At 44.1% G+C, this 20,819-nt stretch overlaps 1 protein-coding gene across 1 annotated transcript in view; it reads right to left on the bottom strand.

Moving 5' to 3' along the window:
• The window catches only part of sox6 (SRY-box transcription factor 6), a 757,998-nt gene that overhangs the window by 12,185 nt on the left and 724,994 nt on the right, over positions 1-20,819 (bottom strand). The window contains 1 exon segment of the mRNA XM_038808084.1: positions 16,079-16,252. Within this exon segment, the coding sequence (XP_038664012.1) occupies positions 16,079-16,252 (174 nt within the window).

Here is a 20,819-nt window from a genome sequence, read left to right as displayed (position 1 = left end):
TAGACATACTCTCCAGTGTAATCAGGATGGAACACATTGGCTGATATTTTCTTCCTCTTTTCTCCAGGGGCACTGAAGCCAGTGCCTGAAGAATGCCCCGCAGGTCCGGGAAATATCATCAGGTGCATTTACCCACAGAACCATTGTTCAGCTGTTTGGTTGCTCCTCACTAACTCCTGTTCTGAATGATGTTACTGTGGACTAGAGCTTGGTTTGACTGAACTTGCAGTTCAACCAGCAAATGTCATGATACAGGTGCACGTGTGCTACATGCACGTCCTGCAACTATTCAATCAATCTTCACGATATGCAACCTACACACAATCTGCCTGATAACCATTTCCAATGTTTCTATTCCCTCAGTAGCAGGTAGAACAATAGAGCAGCTTCTTTTCTTTCTGCAAGTTCCAAATGATTAATTTGTCACTAAAAAACACTTTTTGAAAGCAAACATGCAATGTTTTTATGATGACACCCTTGCATTGTAACTTACCTTTTTTTAAAAAGAAAATGCGGGTAAAAGTTAAACTGAAGTGGTTAAGTTGCTACCGTATGTTTCCGTTTTATCATTAAAGTCTTCCTTTTTGAGGAGACTGCCAAGTAAAAAATGTTGAAAGCATTAATTTAAGGATGTTAAGGCTTAACCCTACTATACTAACAATTCTCCCGGGGACAACTTCTTGGAGAGCACAGTAGCAAGCAAAAGAGAAAAGAAAAACAAAAAACTATGTAGAACTTGCTTTGTAATTCTGACTCTGTAGTTTCTTCGTCTCAAACATTTACAATATTCTGATGTGGTGATAGGAACTTTTCCGTTCAGTATCTATACTTTCTCCAATCAATATTAGGCTTTATTATTACATCCACTTATGCTCCTCAGGCTGTGAAAATTGCACAAAGAATAATATGGCTTCTGAGTATACTTGATTCAATTAATTTAAATTAAACAAGGACTTTCCTATTTTGGGGAGAGACACAATTCACCAGGTCTTGTATTTTTGCCACATTTTTCAGGATATTACTGAAATAAAGTAGCCGGAGTGATTATAAACATACTGATTGTAATTAAAAACAGTTGGCGGTTTCTGAAAAGGTCTTGGTCAGGGTAATGTTAAAGACAGGCCTGATGTTGCCACTCAATCTACACAGCAGTTTAGGCCCGACAGATACACTATTGCTGCCAACAGAACTGTCCTAGCTTTTATACACAACTTCGAAACATTAGCCGTAATATAAAACTGAGAGTAAAGGGGTCCCCCTCATCGTGCAAAGTTACGGAAGGTAGACCCTTTTGCTTGAAAATGGTAGGAGAAATATTGTACGAAGGGGCCTTAATTTCCAACAGATTGTTTTGCTGTGGAGGAAATGGAATATCAACAAATCATTTAAAGAGAAACAGATTCTGTGGAACAATTGTTGTGGTAAGGATTTACTTTTCTTTAATGAATATCAAAGATGGAATGAGCTTCTTTCAGAAGGACCATAGGACTTTTTTCCATTATTTTTGATTATTTTGCTTTTCTTTTCCTTTGGGATATTTTGTGATTTCACACAGGGAACCATATCCCTCTCTAAGCGCAAGAGCGCTAACAAGTAGAAAGGGGGTCCTAAAATCTTTTTAGGAATGGCAGGTCAGCGGACCGGAAATGTCTCAATAACACATCCTTTTAATGTCAGATTGCAGACAAGGGAAGTATCTCATTGAAGAGGTGATTGCCAACTGCGGTCACACCACCACAGACCCATTCCTTTCCTACGTACTCAAATGTGTCCTTTCTGACTGACGTAAAGTCACCACCCTCCAAATTTATCTTCCCCCTTAAACTTGAATTTTGGCTTGGCATCACCACAGCCTTCCTCTGTCAACTTCAGCAACTCAACATCATTCTACATTTCTTCTTTCCTGCACCTACACTGTGTAGAAATGATGACTCACTCTTCCTTTTAGCTCATTCCCTTATAGGAATTAAAACGGTGTGCATCCATTTATATGTTTTTAAAACTGAAGTTTGGTGTCGCCGAGTCATTGCTTCCTGATTCACGTCATCTTTCATTCCATTTTTTCCAAACTTGTGGGATTCACTCCTATTCCCCATCAGTTACACATTTTTAAAAATATAGTCTGGCCCTGTGGAATGTGTGCAGAATGCTGCCTCTTTTAGAATCTGAAATAGGGCAGAGGCTAACAATGGTCACAGTGGCAAATCAAGAGAGTTAACTGAGGGGGAAAGCATTTGATCTGAATTTGTGTTCCTAGTCAGCTTGTTGTCCTCCTCCCCCTTTCCCCCACTATCAGTTGATATGCCTTGGAATGATTGTAATTTAATTTTTAACTCACTCTGCTATTTTTCACATTGTGATCTCCTTTTAAAATTCAGACAGAGCTGCTCTCGGCTACTTTCGAGTATGCATTGGTTGCTAGCATAGTTTTCTAGCACCTTAAAGAACTTCGGCAGTCTGTCCATGTGGCCCGAGTCTGGTGCCAAAAATGTTCCTTTCTCTCAGAATACAACATGACTGGTGTCTTTCGCATTGTCTATTCTACCTGACAATACATCATAAAATATCCACCTTCCTTGCTTTAAACCTGCATTGTTTATCTTCGATACGAATAAAAACATGTCTGGTAATGAGGCAGCATGGTCCTTCAATAGCTTTCAAAATAACCGGTCGTAAGTTCAACAATCAGAGCTGCACAATGCTTAGACCTGCCTGACGCATCTGGATTGCATTTTCAGTAGCCCTATATGAGCCTTTAGGTGGTGCATGTTTTGCCTCAGGGAAGGAGAGAAAGGATGAAAACATCACTTGTCCTGCCACCCACGCCGCTCTATATTTCTTCTAATCTCCTTGAATCTAAACTGATAAAGTAGACGCAGATTCATTTAATTCAGACTTTAAATTAATTTATTCCCCTAAAACACTATCAGTAATGCTACTTTCAAAAATGATCCCAAGTTCATTTATTACTCAGCATTTAAAATGCGATGTAAGAGAAAAATAACATGCTTAAACAATAAATTATATTCAACAGTGAAAAAGGAGTGCTTTGCCTGGCGGGGCATTTACTGTACTGGAGGTATGAAATTCATGTGCTTCATACTCCTTGGCACCAGTGTGAAATCCCTTTTGTTTGTACCATTGGACCATCCTGTGTGACTTTAAAAATCCATCATTTAAAGAAACTGCAGAAGCGAATACCATCACTTGACGCAGAAAAAACTTTCCATTCGGATGACTGGGAATTTAATTGTGGGCAAGGAGCATACAGTTCATACTCGCACTTGAACCACAATATATATGCCATGGGTCGCTAGTCGCAGAGGTTTGAGTCTTATGCTGCTAAATGTGCAATATTTTTATTTCCGTTCAAGTGCAACTCTCATCAGACAATAGTATAGCTGAGGCTTCAGAAAAGTAAGTCTCAGCAGCCTATTTTTGACCTAACTTTTGAATGGAACTTTGGACGTGGGTACCAAAAATGTGTTTCACTCAACAGGATGGACATCTTTCACCTCAATGAGTGTAAAATATATTAAAAGGTTGAAGGTAGAGGGCAGCACGGTGGCACAGTGGCTAGCACTGCAGCTTCACGGCGCCAAGGTCCCAGGTTCTATCCCGGCTCTGGGTCACCTTCCGTGTGGAGTTTGCACCTCCCCGTGTTTGCCTGGGCTTCGCCCCCACAACCCAAAAAATGTACAGGCTAGGTGGATTGGCAACACTAAATTGCCCCTTAATTGGAAAAAAATAATTGGGTACTCTAAACTTACAAAAAAAAGGTTAAGGGTAAAAATCTTATAAAATGTATGGCTATCATGATGCAATGTGGCTGCACGATAGCATAGTGGTTAGCACTATGGCTTCACAGCACCAGGGTCCCAGCTTGGGTCAGTTTGTGCGGAGTCTGCACGTTCTCCCAGAGTCTGCGTAGGTTTCCTCCGGGTGCTTCAGTTTCCTCACACAAGTCCCAAAAGACGTTATTAGGTCATTTGGACATTCTGAATTCTCCCCGTGTACCCGAACAGGAGCCGGAATGTGGCGACTAGGGGCTTTTCACAGTAACTTCATTGCAGTGTTAATGTAAGCCGACTTGTGACAAGAAAAAAAGAAAAAAAAAGGTTCCTAAGTAGGTTGTCGAGTGACTTGCTTTAAAAACTAGCCTGATTCATCATTTTTGTCACTTAGTTCTCCCTTTTCCCCAAACACACCAGCTGTGATAACAAATGTTTCCATCTCCAACTATTCAGGGGTTTGGAGTAGTGTCAGAAATAGAAACATACATAGAAACTAGAAGCAGGAGGAGGCCATTCAGCCCTCTGAGCCTGCTCCACCATTCATTATGATCATGGCTGATCATCAAGTTCAATACCCTGATCCAGCCTTCCCCCTCCATATCCCTTGATCCCTTTAGCCCCAAGAGTTATATCTAACTTATTCATGAAATTACACAACATTTTGGCCTCAACTACTTTCTGTGGTAGTGAATGCCGCAGATTCATCACTCTCTGGGTGAAGAAATTTCTCCTCACCTTAGACCTGAAAGGTTTACCACTTATCCTCAAACTATGACCCTTCGTTCTGGACTCCCTCACCATCGGAAACATTTCTTTCTAAATCTACCCTGTCTAGTCCGGTTAGAATTTTATAAATTTCTAGATTTTCCCCTCTCGCTCTTCTAAACTCCAATTAATATAATCCTAACCGACCTCGTCTTTCCTGATATGACAGTTCCGCAATTCCAGGAATTAGTCTGGTAAACCTTCGCTGCACTCTCTCCAAAGCAAGAACATCCTTCCTCAGATAAGGACACCGAAACTGCACACAATGCTCCAGGTGTGGCCTCCCCAATGCCTTATACAATTGGAGTGAAACATCCCTATTCCTACATTCAAATTCTCTTGCTATGAAGGCCAACATACCATTTGCCTTCTTTACTGCCTGCTGTACCTGCATGCTTACTTTCAGAGACTGATGCGCGTGACCACCGACGTCTCGCTGAGTATCCACCTCTCTCTATTTCCACCCATTCAAATAATAATTTGCCTTCCTATTTTTTCTACCGAAGCGGATAAAGAACAAAGAACAATACAGCACAGGAAAGGCGCTTCAGCCCTCCAAGCCTGCACCGGTCATAGAATCATAGAATTTACAGTGCAGAAGGAGGCTATTCGGCTCATCAGGTCTGCACTGGCGCTTGGAAAGAGTGCCTAAGCCCACACCTTCACCCTATCCTTATACCTCCATCCTATGCCTGTAACCCCACCTAAACGTTTTTGGACACGAAGGGCAATTTCGCATAGCCAATCCACCTAACCTGCACATCTTTGGACTGTGGGAGGAAACCGGAGACACGGGGAGAATGTGCAGACTACGCACAGACAGTGACCCAAGCCGGGAATCGAGCCTGGGACCCTGGAGCTGTGAAGCAACTGTGCTAACCACTGTGCTACTGTGCTGCCCTGATACCAGGGCATGATACCACCCTTGGCCAAAACTCTCAGCACTTCCTAGTGCCGTATCCCTCTATACCCATATTCATCCATACATTTATCCACACTATACAGCATTTTCCATGCACAAGCCCACTCACTCAGCCTGTCCAAATCCTGCTGAAGCATCTCTGCTTCTTGATTGTTGCTGGAACTGTACTCATCCAGGCAAGTGGATAGTATTCCATTACACTCCTGGCTTGTATCTTGTAGATGTGAGCAATTGGGGTCCTCGCAAAAATCCCTGCGGTACCCCACTAGTCACTGCGTGCCAATCGGAAAAAGACCCACTTATTCCAACTGTTTGCTTCCTGTCTGCTAACCAGTTTTCTATCCATCTCGAGACACTACTCACATTCCCATGTGCTTTAACGTTACATTGTAATCTGCTGTGTGAGACCTTGTCGAAAGCCTTGTGAAAATCTAAATAAACCACAGGCGGGATTCTCCGAGCCTGCGCCGGGTTGGAATCGCCGAGGGTGCGGGAAATTCCTGCCACGCCGCTCCGACGCCGGGTCGCAGATTCTCCGGCGACCGGAGAATTGCCGCCAATCACGCCTGCTCGGTCTCTGCGGCGCCGGTCAGGGGCCACTGAAATAGAGCCCCCGCGATGAATCGCCACGGGCGAGGGGCCGAACTCACGCCGAGTCCCGTCGGTATGGTTCTAACCAGGTACCACCCGGCGGGAGCTCGGACCCGTGGCCGCTGTGGATGTCCTGGTGGGGGCGCGGGGGGATCTGACTCCAGGGGGGGCCTCCACGGGGTCCAGGCCCGTGATCGGAGGCATCCGATCGTAAAGTCCCCGACACACTGCTCCACGCCGGCGCAGAGACAGCAACCACGCGCATGCTCCTGCGCGGAGACGGCCGTCGCCGCATGCGCGGACCCGCACAGGCCGGGCAGGGCTGCCTTTCATTGCCGGAGCAGTGCACAGCTCTCCGGCACCATCCTAGTCCCTGAACAGCGGTGAATTGCTGGGCCAGGAGGCCCGTTGATGCCGGTGCACACCACTCCGGTGTTTACGCCGGTGTCAACACTTTCGGAGAATCCTGGCCCACATCCACCAGTTCTCCCTGGTCAACTCTACTAGTTACATCTTCAAATAATTCTAGTATACTTGTCAAGCATGATTTCCCTTTCATAAATCAATGCTGATTTTGTCTGATTATACCACTGCTTTCCAAATGTTGTGCTATAAAATCCTTGATAATGGACTCTAACAGCTTCCCTACTGCCGACGTTAGGCTCACTGGTCTATCGTTCCCTGTTTTCTCTCTACCTCCCTTTATGAACAGCAGGGTTATATTAGCTAGCCTCCAATCTGTAGGAACCATTCCAAAGTCCAAAAAGTTTTGGAAAATTACCACCAATGGATCATTTATTTCTTGGGCTACTTGCTTAAGTATTCTGCGATGAAGATTATCAAGCCCTGGATATTATCCGCCTTCAATCCCATTCATTTCTTCAAAACCATTTCTCGACAAATACTAATATCCTTCAGCTCCTCACTAAAACTGACAAAATACTGACAATACTTTCCATCCAAGCAAATCGGTTGATAATGAATCACAATTGAAAAGGTGAAACTAACACCTTCTTCTAGCTATTGATTGAACTGTTATGAACACTCAACTTTTCTCTTAGCAAATCTGATGCAGTCTCTTAGTGTACTGTCTTTAACAGGAGCACTCCCAACCCAAACCAGTATTGTAAGCTCCATAAGTAAAAATGTGCCTCTTGTGGAGAAGTGAGAGGTTAATGCACCTTGGTAGGAAGTATAATGCAGAGACTATTTTCCAAATGGGTAAAGGCTTCAAAAATCTGAAGCACAACAGGACGTAGGAGTCCTAGTTCAGGATTCTCTTAAGGTTAACTAGCAGGTTCAATTGGCAGTTAGGAAGGCAAATGCAATGTTAGTTTTCATTTCAGAGGGTTAGAATACAAGAGCAGGGATTTACTGTTGAGGTTGTATAAGACTCTGGCCAGACCCCATTTGGAGTATTGTGAGTAATTTTGGACCCATATGTAAGGAAGGATGTGCAGGCCTGGGAAGGGGTGCAGTGGAGGTTCACAAGAATGATCCCAGGAATGAAGGGCTCTTCACATGAGGAGCGGTTGAGGACTCAATGGAGTTTAGAAGGATGAGGGGGGGTTCTTATTGAAACTTACAGAATACGGAGAGGCCTAGACAGAGTGAACATGGAGATGATGTTTCCACTAGGAGGAGAGACTAGAACCTGAGGGACAATCCTTTAAAACTGAGATCAGGAGGAATTTCTTCAGCCAGAGGGCGGTGAATCTGTGGAACTCATTGCCGGAGGAGGCTGTGGAGGCAATTTCACTGAGTGTCTTTGAGACAGAGATAGATAGGTTCTTGATTAATAAGGCGATCAGGGGTTACGGGGAAAAAGCAGCAGAATGGGGACGAGAAACATATCAGCCATGATTGAATGGCAAAGCAGACTCCATGGGCCAAATGGCCTAATTCTGCTCCTATATCCTGTGGTCTTACGAAGTATGTTTCAATCTTTTTATCTCACTGGATGGTACCAGGGCTTTAGCACATCATTGCTGAAAGTGGAAACGTGTTTTAATCCAACTGAGTTCGATAAAATGCACATGAGTGCTTCTCGGGTGTCATGCTTGAATTCAGGATTGTAGAAACTGTGAATAAAATTGCAAAGTGGCATTTCTGCATCTCCTCACCCACTTCCACATTCATTCAGCAGTTCAATGTCAACGCAAACACAAGCGTACTTCATAAACCTGGACGTCAGAATGGACTTTTAAAGTGCGCTCGAAAGCTGCAGAATATTTTGAACTTGCATTTTAAGTTTGCATTTTCATGTTTATCAGATCAGGCGTTCTGTACAATTGAAGTGAATGGAAGTGGATTTGGTCTTTTACCCGATTCTAGTCTTCAACCAGCTATTCAAAAAATTAATTAATTTTTGGTAAGCCGATCATTTGTGAAAATATCATCTTAAAAATTTAATTTCATGAAGAATTAACGGTTGAAAAGTAATAAATAAAGACAAAGCTTGGGCATAGCAACCATTTGGAACCAAATGTTATCTACTATTTGAGTGTAATCAAACAAAATGTAATACCCAGAGAATTGAAGGGTATTGTCGTTCCATACTTTTGTGCAATCACTAGTTGTTTGCCATGAATATATCCCTGTTTCTGCATCTCTATATCGTACTAAAATTCAGACCTTAAAATTCCCTACTGGGATCTTAGCAAACAAAGGTTTAATGTGTTTACAGTATATGAAACGCCTTCCCATTCATTTTTTAAAAAATATATTAAATTTTTAAAACAGCAGAGTAATTTGATCAGACGATTCAAGCTCGAACATTCCACACCATCCTTTCAAGGTACAGATCTATTATTCAGTAGGAAGGAATCCCTTTTTGAGGCAGTCATGTCAGAGATAATCTGCATGTTAAAGTAACTCACAACTGTTCAGAAAGAGTTAACCTCCCCATGTAGGCATGGTCCCAGATTTTGTGTCAAAATTACATTACTAATAAATATTGAGATAGAGTATTTGAACATATAATAAATAACTAATTGAATGAAATGGATTGACATATATTTCCAATAAATATTTCAAATTTAACATAAACTCAGACATACATCAAGAGAAATAGAGGGATTTGAATTTCTAACAAAACCATAATCAATGAGATAAACTCGAGAGTGGCAAACGGATATGGCTGAGTAACTATCACAAGTTAAATAAGCAAAACACTCCTTCATAATAGAAACAGTTCAATGTTAAGAGCTAATTTTACATTAATAATTATAGTATAATTTGATATTTATGGTGTTATATTTAACTCTTCATTTTATGGATAATGCAATCACGAGTCCCTGTTGATATCAATTGAGGGAGGGGTGGTTTGAGGGTGATGATCAATCAGTGTTCGATTAAATCATATTAATGCTGTACAAATACCAATCATCACTTCTCTGAAAAGAATTGCTCATTTCATTACAGCATAAATTAAGGTGCTGAATTGAGAGAAATAAAAGAACTGTATGTTGAATTATTGAGAGAGATATTAGAAATTCCAAGCCAGTAGTGTCCAAACAGCAGCCAGCCAGACAGATCCGCCCGCTTCTCAATGTGAATTGGCCCACGGAGCTCTGCCTTTTGATCCCCGTCAGTGCTACAAACCGCTGATCTGCCAGTGGGCTCTTGGGGTTTGGAAAATCGCAGGCAATACTTCCGGCTTTGTCAGCCGGACACTACACTGGACTAAGATGTGGCTCCTGCTTCCCCACAGTGTTGACCTTCAGCTTCAGTTGCTGCCTGTCTCAGCAATCCACAATACTTGATTCTGCAAGATGAGTATTCGGAATGGGTACCATTGTGTCTGTGACTGGACATTCCCAGTGTTCCAACATTTGTTTGGTTTCCTGCGATCACTGAACATTTTCCACTCTGGGTATATGCGATCATTTGTATGCCTTAACCTAAATGCTATTCACAATACCAGTCCCTTAATTCTTGAGGGTGGGAGAGGCTGTGAGGAGGGCTGATGCAGGCGGGGTTTGTCTTCAAAAGGGTGGGGGAGGGGAGCAGAGAGTGGGGGAGGCAGACCTTGGTGGGGGAAGGGGGGGGGGGGAAGAGGGGTGGGGGAGAGTGATGCCCTGATCAGGAAAGAGGGGCCAATGTTGGAGGTGACACCATTTTCCTACCAAGGCTTTGAGAGCAGGTTTATCCCTCATCCCTCCTCCTACGAGCCTTAAAGTTGCAGCTGGGTGACAAGTGACAATTAACTGGCCACTCAATTGGGGCAAGGGCAAATGGCCGCACTCGGCCACACATGCCCCACCCTGTAAAATTTCTGCGGACAGGCAGCGGAGATTGAATATCACGGGTACCCCTGCCTGTAAGCCCTCTGGCGGGGTATTGTAAAATTCTGTCCACTATGCCTGTTGGCTAAACTGGTGGCTTTTTGTTTAGCAAGGCAAGAAACTCAGGCTGATCACATTAAAAAAAAACTCTTCAAAGCTATTAAACATAAAAAGTAAAATATAGGCCTTATCTGTACCATAGCTCCACATTGACTAAAGAAATGTTTGTCTCTTTGCTTTCACCAGCTGTTTAAAGAGATTATTTGTTAGATTATTCCAAATCCTTATCACAATTTAAATGAAGAAAATCTGGGGCGGGAAGCTCCGCCCCGCTACATTTCTGCTTCACCCCGCCGGCGGGATGCTCTGTTACGCCGGTTAGTCAATGGGGTTTCCCATTGTGGGGCAGCCCCACGCTGTCGGGAAACCCCCCGGCTGCTGGCAAAACGGAGCATCCGGCCGGTGGAGAATCCAGCTCTCTGATATCCGGCACAGAGCACGAGGGGCTGAAGAGTGAGTGAACCTGGGGGGAGAGCAGCTGATCGGAATGGTGGAAAATCCTCATTGAATCCAGAGGAGGAGCTCCTGACATGACATCAGGATCCAGAAAGTAACACAGGAGAAGAAGAAGCAGATGATAGGGTAGGTAAGGTTGCGTGACCTGAACTTGGCTGGTGAGGACCATTAGGGACTGATCCAAAATAATAGTAAATTAGAAAAGTGTAATATTAAGGGATTGATTGAGAAGCTCCAGAGAAAAGTAAAATATGTCTGATCCAGCATAATAAAATGACAAGTTATTAAAGTAACTAATACAAAGATAAGTAAGGTTGAGGTAGAATTTGACAAGGAGACTATGGGCCTGATTCTCCCAAAAAATTTCTAAGTTAATTTGTGATGGGTTTTTCAGGGAGTTTACCGCCGGCTCTGCTGGCGAGTTCCTCACTGCTATTCAATGACACTTAGCGCAGGATTCTCTGGCCGTGTTCACCCGGTAACCAGAGAATCCTGCCCGAGATCAATGGAATTCTCCATTGTACGGGGCTTGCCTGTGGCATCCTCGAGGCAGGCAGGGTGGAATCCAGCCCTTGGTCACTTTTTTGGGCCCTGGGGAGTTTCTAACCGGTTTAGCCCACACTTAAAAAATTTTTTAGCAGTGGGGAACTGAACCCCGAGATCAGGCAGCATTTTGAAAGTGTGTTCCGATTTCTATGTGAGCTACACCCCCACCCATAGGCAATGTCACCCCCCACACACATGGACACTACCCCATAGCCCCCAAGTGAGGATATCCTGCAATGGGGTCCCTGGGGGTCACCCCTCTTCAGAATCCCCAAGCCCCCTTACAGTGCAAAGGTGCCAACTCAGCAGTGCCAAGGTGCCCACGTTCCAGGGAGAGCCAAGGGGCTGCCCTGCAAGTACACTGACCACCCAGGTGCCTCCACTGGCCCGGGAGAGCCCCTGGGTGCTGTTCCGCCTGGTCCACGATTGTGTAGACCAGTACTGATCGGCGCTCAGCCGCAGCCTTCATGGGGAGGTCGAAGAATCATGGGAGGATGATGGATCCCGCGCAGGTAGGTCGTAAGTAGGTTTAAGACCTACTTCCGTGAGCGTCATTTGGTCCTGCCCATTTGGGGCGGGTTCCGACTCTGACATCTCGCAGGACCCGAGAATCCCGCGAGGCGCGGAGCCTGTCGGGAGGCATGCTGGAGGGCTTCCCTGAGATTCTCCAGCCACATTGCGCTCTCCCTTGAGCACAGTGCGGCTGGAGAATTGCATCCAATGTAAAGGTAAAAAGAGTGCCTTTTAAGACAAAGTAATTAGGAAGGTTAGCAAGCAACACAAAGTACGCTTAAGTTAAGGCATGGCGGGTAAGGTCAGCCAAGTGGAATTTGTGATCTGTCATGTGGGAAGTCATAAACTCTGCTGGCATCCTAGAGTATCACATGTTCAAGACGTGCTCCTAACTGCAGGAATTTGGGCTCCAGGTTTTGGAGCTCAAGCAGCGGCTGGAGATACTGTGGCACATCCGAGAAGCTAAGAGTTACGTGGATAGCACATTTAGAGATGTGATCACACCACAGCTCAGGGAACTGGAGGAATGAAGGGTGATCACCGGGCTGTCCGAGAGAAACAAGCAGGTAGTGCAGGAATCCACTAGGATCCTGCTATAAATAGGTTTCCCACTTTGGAAGCTGGTGCGGACGCTAGTTCTTTACGGGAGTGCAGTCAGAGCTAAGCCTCTGGCACCACAAGCACCAGAGGGGAGGAAGAAGGAGCAATAGTAATAGGGAATTCATTAGTTAGGGGAACAGACAGGCATTTCTGCGGCCACAGACGTGACTCCAAGATGGTGTGTTGGCTCCCTGGCGTTAGGGTCAGGTAAGTCACTCAATGGCTGCAGGACGTCCAAAAGGGTGAGGATGATATGTCAGAGGTCATGGTGCAGGAAGAATGGTTTTAGATTCCAGGGCCATGGAGGCCGTTTCAGGGAAGTTGGGACATGTACAAGCCGGGTGGTCTGTCCCAGAACCAGAATGAACCCAACACCCTTGTGTCTGGGTTTACTACTGCTGCTGGAAGGTGTTTAAATTAATTCAGTAGACAATGTACAAGTGTTTAAAAATGAGAATAGGGTCATTTATATTCGGACATTTCAATTTCTACAACATTAATTGGGATAGCCATTGTGTAAAAGGTTTAGAGGCGGCGGATTTCTTGAAAAGTATTCAGGAGAGCTTGTTCTATCAATATGTGGCAGGTTCCAGCAAGGGACGGCGCAGTGCTGTATCTAATTCTGGGGGTCGAAACCAGGTAGGTGTTCGAGGTCGCAGTGGGGGAGCATTTTAGTGTAGTGAACACAACACAGTACCATTTAAGTTTGCAACGAAAAAGAAAAAAGATAGTCTGCAAAAAACGGTTTTGGATTGCGGAAGGCAGATTTCATTAAAAGAAGCCAGGATATTACATAGATTACATAGAATTTACAGTGCAGAAAGAGGCCATTCGGCCCATCGAGTCTGCACCGGCTCCTGGAAAGAGCACCCTACCCAAGGTTAACACCGCCACCCTATCCCCATAACCCAGTAACCCCACCCAACACTAAGGGCAATTTTGGACACTAAGGGCAATTTAGCATGGCCAATCCACCTAACCTGCACATCTTTGGACTGTGGGAGGAAACAGGAGCACCCGGAGGAAACCCACGCACATACGGGGAAGATGTGCAGACTCCGCATAGACAGTGACCCAAGCCGGGAATCAAACCTGGGACCCTGGAGCTCTGAAGCGAATGCGCTATCCACAATGCTACCGTGCTGCCCACAGTTAACTGGGAACAGCTTGTTGTTGGAAAGTCTATAGCACAGCAGTGGGGTGGGCGGGGTGGCCGGGGGGGGGGGGGGGGGGGGGGGGGGGTTCATAAAGGAAATAGAGAAGAATACAGGCCCAACATGTTTCCTTTAGGGTGAAACATAGGAGCAACAAGCCCAGAAAACCTGGATGTCGAGGGATAATTCAGGACTGGATAAGAAAGAATAGAGAGGTTTTTAGCAGGTACAAGGCAAGCAAACCATTGGAAGCTTTAGTGGACTATAGAAAGTGCAGGGGAATTTAAGAAATAAATTAGGAGAGCAAAAAGGTGGCATGAAAAAGCACTGGTGGGTAAGATTTGGGAGAATCCTAAAATATTCCATAAGTATATTAAGTGGAAGAGGGTAACCAAGGAAGGAATAAGACCCATTAGGGGCCAAGGGACAACCTGTGAGTGGAACCAGAGGACATTGGTAGGGTGTTAAACAAGTATTTCACAAGTCTACACATGGGAGAAGGAGGATGTAGGTACGAGAGGGACTGTGAGGCTCTTGAATAGTTCGACATAGGAAGTGAGGAGGTATTGGAGGTTTTAGTGGGCTGAAAAGTGGACAAATCCTCAGGTCCGGATTCACCAGAATGTTACCTGGGATGGACCATTTGATCTATGAAGTGAGGTTGGGTAGGCTCAGGTTGTTTTCTTTTGAGCAGAGAAGGCTGAGGGGGAACTGATTAAGTGTATAAGATTATGAGGGGTATGGACAAGGTAGATAGGGAGCAGTTGTTCCCTTTTAGGGTGAGGAGTAGGAGGTTTAGAGGGGAATTGAGGAAAAGCTTTTTCACCCAGAGGGTGGTGCAGTCTGGAATGCATTGCCTGGGAGGGTAGCATCGGCAGGAAACCTCACAACCTTTACAAAATACATGGATGAGCACTTGAAATGTCATAACGTTCAAGGTTATGGCTCAAGAGCTGGGAAGTGGGATTAATGTAGATTTAATATAGTTTTGTCGGCGCAGACTCAAAGGACCGAAGGATATCTTCTGTACTGTTTGACTCTCCTAAACGCATTTGGCATTCATTTCCATTTATGTCTTCTGATCCTTCTGCCTTGACTTAATTTGAAGGAATAAACTGGTTTATCCTTACCATCTAATATTTTATTTCACTTGATGATGTTGCCCTCATTAAACACCATCTTTCTAGACCGTAAAGATTCTGCTTTTGACTGCTTACATCATTTACGCTTTCAATCGTCTTTTTACCTTTAATTTTGTATTTTACTAAGTTGACCCAGAAACAAAATACTGGGTGGGATTCTCTCAGACCAGGGCAGGGCCAGAGAATCCCCGCGACTGGTGCGAATCGCGCCTCGCCACCCCGATGCCTGCGCGCGATTCTCCACAGAGTGGAGAATCGGTGCCATTGGCGCAGGCGTGGTTGGCACGGCACCGGTCGAGGGCCATTCTATGCGGCCCCCTCGCCGATTCTCGGCCGAGCGGCCATCGTAAAAAACCCGAGTCCCACCGGCGACATCCACACCTGCTCTCAGCCAGCGGGAACTCGCCGTGGAATGGTCGGGAGGCCTGTGGGGGTGGGGGGAAGAGTGGGGTCCGACCCGGGGGGGGGGGGGGGCACCAATGTGGCCTGGTCCGCGATCGGGGCCGGCCCCTGTAGCCCTGCGCCATGTTGCGTCGGGGCCAGCGCGTTGAAGAGAGCCACTGCGCATGCGCGGATTCCGCGGCACCCAGTTTACGACTGGATCAGCAGCTGGAGCAGCATAAACCACTCCAGTGCTGTGCTGGCCTCCTGTAGGGGCCATAATTGCTGATCCTGAGGCCGTGTTGACACCGTCGAGAAACACGACGGTGTTTCTGACCGCGTCAACACTTAGCCTCAGGATCACAGAATCCCACCCACTATATTTCACGAGGAAGTAAAGTTAGTTTTGTCCTGTTACTTCAAAGATTCATAGATCCTACAACAAATGATTGAGAAAACTCTCACGTAAATCCAGGAGGACATCTCGTCAATTTGAAAAAGTTGCTGTGGTTTCCATTGTAATTATATCATTGTGGGATGGACAGAATATCTACGTCAAGTATCAACAACAAGGTGTCATTACGGCTAAGTGCAAAATGGGAAAATGTGCCATAAAATAAAAACGATGAGCCAAAGGGCCTCTTCTGTACTGTATGACTCTATGACACCAAAATTCTAAATATCCATTCATAAATGTGGCTTTGTTAATATATTTATTGCAATGCTGAAAGTTATTTTCGGTACAGACCTCTGACTCTGGATATACAACGTACAATAATGATTTATATAAGTTGGGTATCATACTGTCAGAAAAAGTTATTAAAGGGTGTCCATAGTGTGGTTTGAGACATTTCCTTCAGCTACTCACCCAAGATTTTGCTGATGTTTGAGTTATGCATGTCTGGAAATGCCTGCAGTATCTTCCTGCGCTCGTCCTTTGCCCACACCATGAACGCATTCATTGGTCGTTTGATATGTGGTTCATTGTTGCTGCGACCCCTGGTTTCTCTGTAGACCCGTGCCTCCGTCACCGTAGTGCTTCCTGTTGGTCAACAATAATACTGCTGTAGTTTAGCTGGAGACCCATTCATTGCCTTACTCCCTGAAACATTGGAGCAGGAAGAAAAGAGAGCAACACAGTACATTAATTTTATTTAGCATGCGCAGAGCATACAGGATAAATTGATTTCACTTTGCATGGGCTCAGAGAGCCGTGTTTATTGTGCGGTGAAATCTAGTGTAGCATTCAGCTGACAGTATCCATCAACACAGGGCAATCTGCTGACTGCTGGGCCAGATGAAGGCATCCATTACCCCAGCAGTGAAATGCTAGTTCAGACATGACAGCTAGTGTCTGTTCCTCAGGATCAGTTCAGAAATTTATGATGCCCCCGGTGCCATTGCTTTCTGATTGACACTCTTTTAGCAGAATAAATATGCTTGTGTGCATGCATAAATGTTCAACCTTTATTCTTACATGTCAGAATATGTTGAGTCATCAGGTTCCGGCACCTTTACAAAGATAAACACGCGGTCCCTTGTGCAATGGGGCCCTCGGAGAGTGAACACACGGATCTCTTTTGGCACCAAAACATTGTTCAGTGTGTCAGGACTGAGTATTACTGAGTGACAGTTTGATGAGCTGGAGAAAGCTGCAAGTTCAGGTTCAGCTCAATCTGAAATTGCTGCATTCTTGACACTAATTCAAAAGGCTCTCTAATCTAATGAAGGTGCACCTTCAGGTCTGTAAGTAAACCATGCTTCACAAGCAGAAATCACAATGTGAGGACAGCTTCTCTTAGCTAAGCCGGAGTGAACATTTTTAGTATTTTTAGTTTGATTAAGAAGCAAGAGTGAATGAATATTATCCAGGCATTTGTTCATCGTTCTCTCACATCACTCTCTTCCCACACTCTGTGGTGTTGCTTTCTGTATAAATTTTTCTATGATGTTCCTTGATTTTATTTAAAATAAATTTAGAGTACCCAATTCTTTTTTTCCCCAATTAAGGTGCAACTTAGCATGGCCAATCTACCAAGCTCGCACATCTTTTGGCAGTGGGGGTGAGACCCACACAAACACGGGGAGAATGTGCAAATTCCACACAGACAGCGACCCGGGGCCGAGATCGAATCTGGGCCCTCAGCGCTGTAAGGCACAGTGCTAACCACTGTGCCACCGTGCCGCCCAATAATGTTCCTTGATAAGTGAATTATAACATTTAGATATTTGCGATACAAGTGTATTTTCATTAAATATATGTTCATTACAAGAGCTTATGCTGTAATACCCTCAAATAACCTTGTGCTACAAAGCTCTAAGCAGGGGATGCATTTTTCAGCCATCAACCAGTTTCTGTCTTGGAATTATATTGCCTTTTTAATTATAATTTCAAATCCATAATTTTTAAATGTAATAATTCATTATGTGATTAGAATTCATCATTCAGGTTTCATCTAGCTTGAATTTAAAAGATTAACTTTGAGAGTACAGTAGCAAAGTGGCTGTGCTGCTGATGTAGTAATCCAGGGGACTGGACTAATGTACTGGAGACATGCGTTGTTATCCCACCAAAGCAACTGGGGAATTGGAATCTGGAATCAAAAGCTGGTATCTGTAATGACGACCATGAAAGTACCAGAATGTTGAAGAAAAACCCTTTGATATCTTTCAGAGAAGAAAATGTCCTGTCCTTAGCCGGTGTGACCTGCATGTGACACCAGACCCACGTCGATTTGGGTGAAGCCTAACTGCGCTCTGCAATGACCAAGCAAGCTACTCAGTTATGTTTTCGAAAATCGTTCACTACCACCTTCCCACGGGCAATTAGTAAGGGGAAATAATGAGAAATGATCTGACTGAAGTATAAAATCCTCAAAAGGTCTTTTCAGGGTTGATGGTGAAATTTTTCCGTCCTTATTCGGGAGTCTAGAACATGGGCGGGTGGGGTGAGGCGGTGGAGTGGGGGGTGGGGGAGGAAGAGTAGGGGTAGTCACAGTCTCAGAATAAGGGGCTGGCCAATTAGGACTGAGATGAGGAGAAATTTCTTCACTCAAAGAGTCGTGAATCGTTGACATTCTCTGCTCCCGAGGACTGTGGATGCTGAATAGTTGAGCATATTCAAGACAAAGGTTGACAAATCTTTGAGTTCTAAGGAAATTAAAAGATATTGAGCTAGCACAAGGAAGGTGGAGTTGGTGTCGGGTTGCCAACCCTTGAGGATTTACCTGTAGACCCCAAGAATTGAAAATCAATATCCAAGGCACTGCTGTCTCCAAACCTGGAGAAAAACCATCAGGACATTAAAAACTATTAGGGTATTTTTGCCATTTGCTTTCAACATTTCTCTTAACTGGATATAAAAATGTTGAAAATGGACTGGGAGCGGGGGGAAGGGGGCACGGTGGTTGGTGAACACGCTGTTTGGCTGACAGATAAGCATCATCCAATTGGGCAATTAATCTTTTTGCTTTCCAAATGGCTGAGGAAGGTAGTGTGTCATAAGGACGGATGTGGTGACTAGTAGCTGGATCGTGGGGGCATGTGATGCAATGTGATGTGAAAAGTCATGTGATGAAACCTCCAGGAATACATTTAACCACAGTTGGGAACCCTAAGTTAATGGAGAAGATCATCTTGTTCAATGGCAGAGCGGGCTTGAAGAGGCAAATGACTTTCTGTTGCTACTTTTTCTTATGTCATCAGAATAAATGCTGGCCTTGCCAGTGATGCCCACATCCAATCAATGAATAAAAGGATATTGAATTTGATCTAAATATATATATACCGCACAATGTATTCTGAAAGTATCGCCCAGTAAGTGCTGCACTAAAGAGGCAATTTTCTGAACTTGTATTCCTCTCTCAGAGGCAGAACATACCAGGAATGGCAGGCATGTCGTCTGCATCATTTTCCATTCGATGATTTTTGAGTAGATAGAAAGTCATGTGGAGCACATCTCCAAATTCTCAACATGCACTCCCAGCAGCTAAGCCTCTTTACCAGAAGCATGCACTCAGAAATTTACCCTTTAAGACTGCACTTAAGGACATTGCCAAACAAATGGAATTCCAAAGTTACGCTGCAGAAGAACTCGATTAGAGTTTGCCTGGGTCCATTGATCCAATTTTACTTTGGGCAATCCTACACATAATATGTTGTGGAAGTGAGAGTTAAAGCTATGCATTGGATACATTAATAAGGATACAGCACCTTAGAGATGATCAAACATCACAGAATTCAATTTCCATTGGGATCCTCCCAATTATGCACCATGATATGGACAGAAAAGTCTGGTGAAATGGCATCAACGATGCTCATGCTATTTCTACAGGCTTCCACAGATCTTGCTACAATAAGGGCAATTTGGAAACACCCAGTGGAAATTCAACACCAAGATGCATAGATACAAGTAGCAGAATTCAGTTGAAGTCAATCTCTTCTTTTTCACAAAAGCATTCATTTCTTGTCAGTAGGGAAAAATCATGTTATACATTTTCCACTCAAGTTCCTTATTTTGTATGACAGCCCTGTCAACCACATTCTTCCCATCACTTGATACAAACCTCAAAGGAAAAGTTTGGTGACCATAGCAGCCATTGTGCAAACACAATGGAAAATATAGTTTTCCACAGCAAAACACCAACAAGAAAGCAACAATTGGGAACATGAATGTCATGGAAAGGATAAGATGTTTGGGGGTGGGCTTATAAACTTTAGTGATATCAATTAACGACTGAAGTCAGCTCCGCCGCTGAACATCCAAAGCCATATATGTGCTTTAGCCATATATGTGCTGTATCACATGAATTCTTCATAGGGAATTCTGCATATGAAACACAATTGTGTCAGGAATTGGAAATTCGCTGGTGATTTTAATTCACAAAACACCATGTTTCAAGGCCTTTCTGAAGGCACTTTTATATTTTGTGGAATGGGGACCATAAATTTAAATGTCCTTAAAACTCTATTGTCCATTCACAACTGTCCAAAGCAGACCCCTCCCTCAAAATTCCTTATCGGTGATTATTTTACATTTATTGATTAACAGCCTGCTTTGAGGCACAGGAACACTCTGTAACGTACAAATCCTTGGACTTAAAACCAAGGCTTTCTGGTTCAGAGGCAGCAGTGCAACCATTTGAGCTACAGGCTCCTCCCTCACAATTCAAAACTATATAAACCCTATTGAACCACTTAATAATTTTAAACATTTCTATCAGGCCACGTCTCAATCATCTCTTTTCTAGAGAAAAGCCTGTTCAGCTTTTCCTGAGTTATGTGGGAGTGAGGTGTGTTTTCAAGTAATAGCTAACTAAACAATTCCAGACTATTGCAGACACAGTGATCATCAGATAGTTAAGGATAGATTGGCTGTGGATCCTTTTAGGTTTCACTAAAAATGAATTTGAATTTAAATAGAAAATGCTGTTATAGGAATTTAGATATATTGTCCTTGATTAAACAGGCACTAGAAAGGCATTTGATGAAGTAGGTTTTACACACTCCTGCAGTGTGTACTGACATGTCTGCATTATCTATAGTCACATGCATGCCTGTGATATCTAAAACTATTCAATCATTTTGTGATTGCCAAACAGACTCCAGTT

The sequence above is a fragment of the Scyliorhinus canicula genome, chromosome 9 (assembly GCF_902713615.1).
Source record: "Scyliorhinus canicula chromosome 9, sScyCan1.1, whole genome shotgun sequence".
Taxonomy (NCBI): Eukaryota; Metazoa; Chordata; class Chondrichthyes; order Carcharhiniformes; family Scyliorhinidae; genus Scyliorhinus; species Scyliorhinus canicula.
Note: the sequence above shows the minus strand (reverse complement) of the source record. Positions and strands in the feature narration are given on the sequence as shown.